The following is a 10,746-nucleotide window of genomic DNA, read 5'->3' as shown; positions in this document are numbered from 1 at the left end:
ACCAGTGATGTCATCAGTCGGTTCAACCTGCTGAGATTTTAAAGGCACAGGCACCCACTTTCCAACCTAGAGGTGGTTGGGCCAGGTGGCCTACCCTCTGGGGACTGGCTGCTGAACCTGGAATGGTCTTGGTAGGAGAGGAAATGGTGGGGAGTGGGCCCATGGGCCTGGCACAGGTGCCAGCATAGTGGAAGCTCTCTTCTTGTTTTTATCCTCCTTCCAATAGGCCTGGCCAGCCCTCGCTCAAGGGAGAGGCGCTGACATACCTGAGGTAAGGTAACTCAAAGGGTCAGCCCCTCTCCAGGGCCTCGGAGACACCTGGGTCCCAGCCCTGATCCTGTGACCTTCCTGACTCCCTGCCAACTCAGGGCTTGCCTTGGTCCCCACCTTTGTCCCATTTTCAGGCCCTGGTGCCCGGCCCCCTTCCTGGCTCTATCCTTCCCATCCCAGAGCCAGACACTCAGGCTCCAGCAGCTGGAGCCCTTTTACCATCTCAGCCTCAACACCAGCCCCTTCTCTTTTGTAGACACCTCGGCTGACACCTACAGCCAGGCCCAGCGGCTCCTCTCAGCTTTCCTTCTCCAGGACTCACTGGGTGTGGCTTGGGAGAGGGAATTTCTCAAGGTCATCTGGTGAGCGAGGGAGGTCCCCTGAGCCTCAGAAAGGACAGAGAGCGGCCTCTGTGACCCACAAGAGCCACTGGGGTTTCTGGGGGAAGGGGACTAGGGTGGAGAAAGGCCAAGCGGTGGGAAACAGATGGTGAGAGGGTCAAAAACAGGCCTGGGAACTTCCTTGTCCAGGAGCCAGCACAGGGCCTTGTCTCTCCCACACCTAGGGAAGTGCTGCTTGAATGGATGGACCAATCATCAGTGAGAAGAGTGAATGAGTGACAAGGGTCAGACATGGGTGGAAACAGCGGTGGGCTCGGCTTCTGCCTCTTCCCCACTGTCATTCTCATCTGCTAAGCAGTCCCTGAAATCTCAGTTCCTCCAGAACTACCAGATTGCTTAGGAAGGAGTGCTCTCACTCAGTTTAGGCAGAAAATGCTCAGAGTTTTGAGCTCCTTGCTGGTCAACAGTGCCCTCATATCCTCAGGGACCCGTGTGGGTCCCCTGCAGAAAGGTCAGGTGGACAGATGCCTCCTTCCCCTCTCCTGGGTGGGCTTCCCACCTCTGCTTGACCGTCTCTGGGTCTAGTCTGAGTTTTGGCCCAGTGTCTCCATGTGGCTGGAATTGGAAGAGGCAGAGACCCAGGCTGCAGTAGGGTCCTGGGGTAGAAAGGTTGTTTTTGGGTGGTGATGGGGGAGGTGATGACACTGGTGACTGCAGGGGTGGAGAGGAAACGGCACGTAATTATGATGATGGGAGGGGAGGACGGACAGGGATGTTGCAGGTGGTGAGGTGGCAGTGCTGGCAAAGTGGAGGTGACGGTGATGGGGTGGAGAGTGTGATAGAAGGGATAGTGGGGGTGATGGTGACGGCAACAGTAGAGGCACTAGCAAAACTTGGTGATGGTGGAGGTGGTAGAATGAAGAGATGGTGATGAGGGTTACAGTAAAAGTGGAGGAGAGATGTGGGCAGGAGAGGTGCTGGGGGGTGTTATGCTGATGGAAGACGAGGCGGTGGTAGAGTTGGAGGTGAAGATGGGGTGGCAGTGAGGGAGGAGTTGAGTGTGGAAACGGTGGTGATGCTCAGGCCACTAGAAATGAAAAGGGATTTTGAACCTACCCTGCCTAGCCCTCTGACTTCGATTTTATAGATGAGAAAACTGAGGCCCTCAGGAGTACTTGGCTTCTTCTGTTGCAACCCTGGAAGTGAGAGAGGACAGATCCAGGTCCTAGGAACCAGTCCTAAGGCTCAGTCACCAGGGCTGATATGGGGGCATCGATGCCTTTGAAAAGCCAGGTAAATGTCAGGCGAATAAGTGTGCAGAGGGCTCCTCCGCAGGGTCTCCACCATCTCCCAGATCCTGCAGAGGACTCTGTTTCTGGCTGTGCCGCTGACTTACCTGGAGAACCACTCAGATTCTGAGTGTAATGCACATAAAAAACAGTAGCTACCTGCTAAGGTTGCTGTGAGAATGCAACCATATAGTACATACAAAGGGTTTAGCGCAGAGCCCAGCACAAGCAGGGCTTGCCAGTGGTAAAGAATCCTCCTTGCAGTGCAGAAGCAGGTTCAGTCCCGGGGTCGGGAAGATGCCCTGGAGAAGGGAACAGCAGCCCACTCCAGTATTCTTGCCTGGGCTATCCCATGGAAAGAGGACCCAGGCGGGCTACAGTTCACAGGGTAACAAAGAGTCGGAGGCGACTGAATGACGAGATAGCAGCAGCCGCAGCCGGCACAGGCGAGCTCTCAGTGAAGGCAGCTGCCCTGGAGGTACCGCCATCGCCGCCACCACCACCATCTACTGCAACCTGCACATTTGGCGGATGACAAAACAGACCCCGCATAGATGTGTTCCTGGGGAGGGGAAGGGAGAGAGGCTCTGAGACCCAGACATGGCCTTGCTGCGGGAAGGGGGTGGGGGGCGGACCCCGGCTGAGAAAGGAACAGGGTAAAAGCTATATTTGAGCTCCTGGCGTGATGACTAAGGAGGTTGATAACAGGCTCTGGGGCTCAGGGCGGCAGGCTGGGGGCAGCTGCCAGGGAGAACCGCCCCCCTGGAGACGGCTGTCTCCGGAGGCACCTCCTGGCTCCCAGCTCCCATCTTTCACTCCTGGGGGTAGGGGGCGGTGTACCAAGGCAGAGACTACATCTCGTCCTGCCCCCCTGGGGATCTTCGTTTTCCCCTCTAGGCTGTTTGGGTCAGGGACAGGAAAGGAGGTGGCTGATGCATTAGCTCAGTCACTCCATAGTAACCCTGTGAGATTGGTAATCAGATCCCCATTTGACAGAGGAAGAACTCCCCCTGGGGATTACCCAGCCAGGAGGGGACAGGGCATGGGGTTTTCAGGTAGATGGTGGATAATTCTCCCACACACAGATTCCCATTGAACCCTTTCATTTTTTAGAAAAAAGAAGATTCAGCCACATTAGTTTTAAAAATTTATTTATGCTTTATTTTGGCTGTGCTGAGTCTTAGTTGCTGGCGGGCTTTTCTGTAGCTGTGGTGGGCTCTAGAGCACACAGGTTTCAGTAGTTGTGGCTCGCGGGCTTAGTTCGCCCCTCCCCACCATGCCCATCCCCTCATCCTGGCATGTGGGATCTTCCCCAAACAGGGATCAAACTGTGTCTCCTGCCTGCCCTGGCAGGCAGATTCTTTATCACTGAGCCACCAGGGAAGCCATGAACCCATTCTTTGGAGGAGAATCTGTGTTGCCAAACTGAAAAGAGAAGAAACGCCCTGGAATGCAGAGAGAGAAGCAGATGCAAAGATATGGAGTGTGCCAGGCTCTGGCTGGGAAAGGATGGACACGTGCCCTCATGGCCCTTTGGCTCAGAGTAAATCCCCCGGAAGCAGGGAAGGAAGGGAGAGACTTTCTTCTTCCTCTTCCTTAATCCACCTCCGAGGGTACCTGAGGATGGCAATGGTATAGAAGGGTCTGTCCACCTTCGGTTTTCTCCCCAGTCATCTGACCCAGGCCCACTGTGAGGAAGGCCACTAGCTGAGAAATTATTTGAGATGTAGAAGATGCTATGGAGTATTGTGGGAAGGTGGATGAGGTAAGCATCAGGGAGGGCTTCCTGGAGGAGGAAGTATACTGACTGGGCTTGGAGCATTTTTCCTCCCAAGGCTTCACTCCTGAGTTACTTACTGGTACCGAGTGCCACATGTTATATTACTGTCCCCTCTGGGGGAGGTGGCATCCTCACCTCCCACCCTGGCCCTCAAAACGGGGTTCTAGGAGGAAGAGTGACTTTCCCAAGGTCACACAGCTGGGGCCCAGCTCAAGCATCCATCCTCCCTCTCCTCGACTCCCCCTCCTCCCAGGCAGCCTGGCACTGCTGTCAGCTGCTCTGAAGTGAGCGGCTATTTTTACTCTGGTGCGAGGGGATCTCGGGCAGCAGAGCCATGTAGGTTAGAAGGCTCTAGGACAACCGGCTTCAGCAGGCAAGGAGAGGTTTAATGCAGCAGCGGAAGATTGCCCGGGGGCCCTCCTTTCTTGCAATGCCGACCTGCCCTTGGCTCCCGGGTCTCCGGAAATGCCTTTATCAGAGCTCAGAACAGAGCACGGAGCCTGACTAAATCCTAGCCCTGATCCCAGGTCCAACTTGAGCCCAGTCTGGTGTTAACTGAGCCCTGGTCCCACACTGAGCCTCTACCCCATCTCTAGATTGAGCCCTGACTCTGTCTAGTCAAGTACTGAGCCTGGTCCAAGCCTGACTAAGCCTGATCCCAACTTGAGGCCCAGATCAATTCTGGACCCAGATCAAGCCCTGATCCTAGCTTAAGACTGAGCCATAGTCACAGACTGAACTCTAACCTTGGTTCAGACTAACCCTTGATTATAGACTGAGTCCCAAGTCTAAGTGTAGATTGAGGCCCGAGTGTGGTCATTAACTGAACTTGGTCACAGACTGAACCCTGGTCTCAGACTGAGCCCTGACCCTGGATCACACGGCTCTGCACACAACTGTGCACTGACCTGGCCAAAAGCTGGCCCCTGAACTTAGGCAGGCACTGAGACCAGATCGCAGTCACTGACTGAGCCTGGACTCCAGCCCCAGCCTCGGTTCTGAATGTGGCCATGGGCTAAGAACTGACCCTGGCCTTGTCTGAGCCTAGCAGTGTCTCCATCTAAGTCCCAGCACCAGCCCCACCGGAGCAAGGCTGCTGGCCTAGATTACAAACTGCCACACGGCGTGCGGATTACGAGCAGAGATCTGCTCTGGGAGAACCTGGGCCTCCTGAGGCAGCCGATGCCAGAATGTTCCCGGCACTGTTGTGGCCAGTGTCTCTACCATTGGTCCCACTAGCTGGCTAGTCAAGGCTCAGCAGCTCGGGCTCTGGCCCCTCCAGAGACCACAGTGTCCAGGTTAATGCAACGAGAGTGGTTTGGTGGCACCTGTCCAGTGAACAGTGTGGGCCCGTGAGGCACCGAGCATTGGCTCTGTCAGCGGAAAAGCCACAGGCTCCATGGGGCCTCTGGCTTCAGCCAGTCTGGGGCCCTTGCTGGGGTATGGAGTGGGGTAGTGGGAACCTAAGGCCGTGACCCATTATTGCTGTAAACAAAGATTACTGTTTGTGTTCAGGTGATACATACTGACCACAGAAAAAATATTGTAAAGGAGGAAAAAACACTCACATATAGATTCAAGTACCAAGAGACGACCGTTTTGATTTCCTGGGCTGTTTCCTTCCAGACTTTGTGTTTGGGTCTAGGCATATATATTTATATACACACGTTTTATACAGTTTTTTGGCTACTCTGTTGCTAACACAACATCCTTTGCAGCTCATATCCTTGACGGCCTTCAAGAATGGGTCCCAAACAGTTAAGCCAGGGAGCATTCTCATTCTCTAGCCACTTGACTGGACCACGGATGGACCTACTGAACTATGAGGGGACCTTTGCTGGGGGCTTTTGGGAAAGAAAGTTTGTTTTTTCTCCTGAGAAGTTTACCAAAAAAAAAAAAAAAAAAGAAGATCTCCCCTTGATTAGATATGAGTGAAGTCTGTAGTGGTCCTGATTACTGCGGGCAGTCATCCTGACACCACGCAGATAACTGTGCTAATGACAAACTGATGGTATGGAAAGAGATCAGGCCTTGGTGATTTTATCAACCAGATCAAACCTCATCTGAAGCCCTCCCTCCCTGAAGTATTTTGTTATTTGAACTAACAGATTCCATTTATTGTTTAAGTCAATTTAACTTGAGGCTTCTGTGACTTGCAACCTGGGGCATCACAATTCCCAACTGATATTACTGTTTTAGAGCTTTAAAAAAAAATTAACACCATAACTGTGAACACTCTCTATGTCATTCAACACTATGCTGCATCATTTTAAACAATTGCTTGATTCTTCTTTGCGACCCTATGGACTATATAGCCCATGGAATTCTCCAGGCCAGAATAGTGGAGTGGGTAGCCTTTCCCTTCTCCAGGGGATCTTCCCAACCCAGGGATCGAACCCAGGTCTCCTGCACTGCAGGCGGATTCTTTACCAGCTGAGCCACCAAGGAAGCCCAAGAATACTGGAGTGGGTAGCCTCTCCCTTCTCCAGGGGATCTTCCCTGCATTGAACCAGGGGCTCCTGCATTGCAGGCAGATTCTTTACCAACTGAGCTATCAGGGAAGCCCAACCTAAGGAAGTACCAGCATGTACTTAACTCATTCCCTGCTGTGACATGCTTCTGTCCTATTTCCAGTTTTTCGCCATTGTAAACAGTGTCTTGGTAAACATCTTAATCTCACCATTGATTCCCTCTCTCAAGATTACTTTGGGTCAAATTCTGAGGAGTGGAATACTGGGTAGAAGAAATATTTTTAGGGTTTTGATTTAATGTGTCAAGTTGCCTTTCAGAAAGCTTGGATGGATTCCCACTTCCACAGCAGTAAACAGAGTGTTAGACATAGCCTATCATTTCAATAATCTGGATAGAACCAAAGTATATTTACTGTGTCCTCCTGTATTTATAGATAATGAATATTAAATAACAGCCCTAAGCCTATTATATCTTCACAATCAAGTCAGTGAATGGGAGGTAATAGGATATGAACAAAGGGCTCTAGGCAGACCTGACTTATCCATGAGGTTCCGTGTCTACGGCCCATCATATTTTGAAGGGCCCACAAAAATGTTGTAATTTTTTTTAATCAGAAGAAGAAAAAAATGAATAAATAATAATGAACCTAGCCTGGGTTATATTCATTTCTTTTAAAATCAAAGCAGCTGTAAAATTCAATGTAAAAAATATTTATCTAGCTGCATCACATGGCATCTTCCTTGCAATCACGTGGGAACTTTCCTTGGGGCAGCAGGCTCTCTACTGGCACATGGGTTTAGTTGTCAGGATTGAACTTGCGCTATCTTTAATTACAAGGCAGATTCTTAACCAGTGGACCACCAGGGAAGTCCCTCCAATTTCTAATATAAGTTATTTTAATAAAGGAAGGAGCCCAGGAAGGCAAAACTACCTAGCGTCCATGAAAGCCATAACGCAGCCTTGGCTGGATGTTGAGGAGAATTCTGAGCCCCAGTCCAGATTCGGTGCAAAAAAAGCATTGCGACCAGTGTGCAATGCCTGCCTCGGGCTTGAAGAGGGGAAGTCACACCCTGATCTAGTCGTCTTTGTCTTGGTGACAGGAATACGGGAATGTTTTGGGTTGAAATCCCAGATCTACAACTTATCATTTTACCTTTCCGAGCCTGTTTCCTAACTTGTAGAAAGGAGATCATGAGGCCTTTCTGAGGTGCGGTGCCAGGTACTGTTCTAAAGAGCTCTCTCATGTGTATTAACCCTTTTATCCTCCCAGCTCCGACGTAATAGTCCCATCGCCATAACGTTTGCTCAGGAAATTGAAATCCAGATCGGAATCTCCTCTAGAGAACTAAAAAAAAAAAAAAACCCCCAAAACCCAAGAACACAAACAAGGATTCCCCAGGCCTTAGCTTCCCCATCTTCAAGTCGGGCGTCTGACCCAGAAACTCCGGTGCCCGTGCGCATTCCGACTGCGCCCTCTGCCGGCGTGCGGGAGCACTGTCTGGACGCGTCCATTCGGAGCATCCATCCTGTCGGTCAGCAGAGGGAGGGTGGACACAGTCGGGACTGGGAAAGTAAAGGGCTGGGGGCCAGAGAGGAGCCCAAACCCCGCCGGGAGCGCGCGGGCGGCCCCCACGCAGGTCCTGGGCGGAGACCGAGAGCAGGAGGCGTGGTCCCTAACGGGGCGGGACCTCCAGCGGGGACCCGGCCAGCTCTCAGGGCCAGACGTGGCGCAGTGGCCGGGCGGTTCACCTCCAGCTTGCGGATCATCTTCGGCCGGGTTTCAATGCACCTCCCGCTGCCTCCGCCGACCCTGCTGCTCCTCCTCGCGGCAGTCGCGGCTGCCACCACCACCTTCCGGCCCGACTGGAACCGTCTACAAGGCCTGGCCCGAGCCCGGGTAGAGGTGAGTGCGGCGGCCCCCAGCCTAGGGACCAGCGCCCCTAAACCCCGTGACTCCTTAGCTTTGCAATCACTGCCCGTTCTGGCACAGGACTTTCCTGACTCCCTCGTTCCCCTCGGAGCCGGGACTGTCCCTCCCACTTCCCAGACCCAGAACGCCCCAGCACCCACTGTGGAAGCCCCAGACACCCGATCTTACGGCCTGGAAATCTGAACCCCTCCCTAGCGCCCCGTCTGGCCGGACAACGGGCCCCAGACACACTGGCTCTGTCCCCTAAATTCTGGCTAGTGACTCTCCCAAATCTGCCCTCTGGAGCCCAACTTCCCATCCCCTCCCCCCTCTTTTTTCCTGGAATTCATCCCCACCCCAGTTCCGGTTGGTCTCTCTCCCTTTCCCTGGAGGGGAGAGATGACCTTCTGGGAGCTTCCCTGCCGCGGGGCAGGGGCTGGGAACTGCCTCACTGCCTTACCAACACTTGTTCCTCAGGAATCCCTCCACCCTCCCCTGCCAGGGAGTGCCCCGCCAAAGTCCCTGTCTGGTTGTGTGACTGGATCGTCATAGACCCTCTCTGGGCTTTGGGTTTCTCCCTGAAAAACAAGTAGGGAGGCGGTGGGGGGGGGGGGGGGGAGGAGAAAGAAGGACTGAGGAGGACAAGAATGGTAGTCCTAGGGTCTGGACGCCCATTGGGAGCTAGCTCCCCTTCAGGGAGGGGCCCCTTGGGGAAGCAACCAGATGGTCTGTAGGGCTAGGCCACAGGTGGCAGGGAGGGCCAGCTCCACGTGGGTTGAGGTAGGGACCAGATGGTAGGCGTCTCTAATGGGGCCTCCCAGGGAAGTTCTGAGATGTTTCCTTCTGATTGGCCTCCACCCTGAGGTTCTTGGGGCCACAAGCCAGGCCCAGGTCTCTACTGCCTGAGGGGAGTAGGGTGATCATTTCTCTTGGGCATTGGGGGTGGGTCAGCCTGGAGCTAGTGGTAAATAATCTGCCTGCCAATGCAGGAGACGCAAGAGATGAGGGTTCCATCCCTGGGTTGGGAGGATCCCCTGGAGAAGGGAATCACAACCCACTCCAGTATTCTTGCCTGGAGAATCCTATGGACAGAGGAGCCTGGCGGGCTACAGTCCACAGGGTTGCAAAGAGTCGGACTGGACTGAAGTGCCTTTAGCACACAGGCACAGCCATCAGTAAGATGTGCAGGCAAGAGCTCCGAGGCTGGTAAGTGCCCTTCAGGCCTCTGGCTTTGCTCCTCTTGTCCTCTGGTGTGGTTAGACCTCAGCTTCCCTCTCTGCACAGTTTCCCTTCTGCCTCCATCTCCACATCTTGTGAACCTCTGTTCCAGGGAGTAATCCACAGCCTGACCCAGTCCAGCTGGGGGATGAGGGTAAAATGGGGGTGAGGGTAGATGTGAGAGGCTCCTGACCGATCCCATTTTGTTCCCCTCCAGACATGTGGAGGATGACAGCTTAATCGCCTGAAGGAGGTGAGTTTGAAGGAAGGGGTCCCCAGCTCTGTCCTCCCTGAGCCTCCTGAGAGGTGGGCAGCATAGTCCCGGTGACTGGATGGGGGAGGGTCCCTGGGCTGGGAGTCAGGAGCCTGCACCTGACTTGCTACCTGACACTGGGCTTCAGTGTTGGTACCTGGAGGGGGTTGGGGCCTGCTGCTCTGGTTCCTCCGCAGGTGAAGGCCTTCGTCACCCAGGACATCCCACTCTAGTATCCTCCTTCTGTTCTGGGGGAGGGAGGAGAGGGAGGGGATCTTCGAGAATTTCCTTCCACTTGACTTCACCGAGAGAGATGAATGGTTTTCATCTGACAAGTGGGGCTGATTGAGAGTGAGCTGCCCCGCGAATTCCGAGGTGGTCTTGGTTTGGCAAAAGAAAATTATTAGGTATGACCGGCGCAAACCCAAGAACAGAGAGGAGGCCGCTTTCTTTGAACCCTAATTTCCTCACGTGAAAGTGAGGATCCCTGCCCCACCCGGGCAGACCAAGTAGTGTCCACATCGACAAGGCCCCCGGGAGACCCCAGCTGCCTCTGCCCACCACTATCCGCCTTAACACAGTCTGCAGCCACAACCTGGTGATGAAACACCTGCCGGGGGCCGACCCAGAGCTCGTGTTGCTGGGCCACCGCTTCGAGGAACTGGAGGTGAGGCCTGGGGAGGCGGGCCGGGGGGTGGGGGGAGGCGGGGCCCGGCGCCCTGACCCCGCCCCTCTTCGGCTTCAGCGAATTCCACTCAGCGACATGACCCGCGAGGAGATCAACGCGCTGGTGCAGGAGCTCGGCTTCTACCGCAAGGCGTCGCCCGATGAGCCTGTGCCCCCGGAGTACCTTCGGGCGCCCGCTAGGCCCGCCGGAGGCGCTCCTGACCACGCAGACCTGTAGGTCTGGGGGCGCCGCACTCCCCCACCCCCCCGCCTGAGCCCTGGGGACAGAATGAAGCGCTCAGCGGCCCGGGAGCACCTCCCTCGTTGAGGGCCGACGCACCGTCCCCGAGCCAGCACGGATGGAACTGGGGGGGGTCCCTCCTAACCCCTCTCTCTTCCCTCCCCAACTCCACTAAATCCCCTTCCGCCTTAACTGAGACTCGATTCTTTCTTTGCTGCGGCGGGGGAGGAATAAGAGCTCCCCGAATACCCTCTGGGAGACCCCGCATTCCCAGCTGCCTGAGTAGGGTCGTGGGCATACCTTGCCC

At 54.5% G+C, this 10,746-nt stretch overlaps 1 protein-coding gene across 1 annotated transcript; it reads left to right on the top strand.

The window, feature by feature from the left end:
- The first annotated feature begins 7,673 nt into the window (after positions 1-7,673).
- Positions 7,674-10,631, top strand: SELENOM (selenoprotein M). The gene is made up of 5 exons (XM_020871591.2): positions 7,674-8,055; positions 9,497-9,532; positions 9,730-9,764; positions 10,121-10,199; positions 10,278-10,631. Exons 1-5 carry the CDS (start codon positions 7,936-7,938, stop codon positions 10,434-10,436), a joined length of 429 nt encoding a protein of 142 aa, XP_020727250.1. The 5' UTR covers positions 7,674-7,935; the 3' UTR covers positions 10,437-10,631.
- Positions 10,632-10,746: the final 115 nt, after the last annotated feature.

This window comes from Odocoileus virginianus, chromosome 12 (genome assembly GCF_023699985.2).
Source record: "Odocoileus virginianus isolate 20LAN1187 ecotype Illinois chromosome 12, Ovbor_1.2, whole genome shotgun sequence".
NCBI classification, from domain to species: domain Eukaryota; kingdom Metazoa; phylum Chordata; class Mammalia; order Artiodactyla; family Cervidae; genus Odocoileus; species Odocoileus virginianus.
Note: the sequence above shows the minus strand (reverse complement) of the source record. Positions and strands in the feature narration are given on the sequence as shown.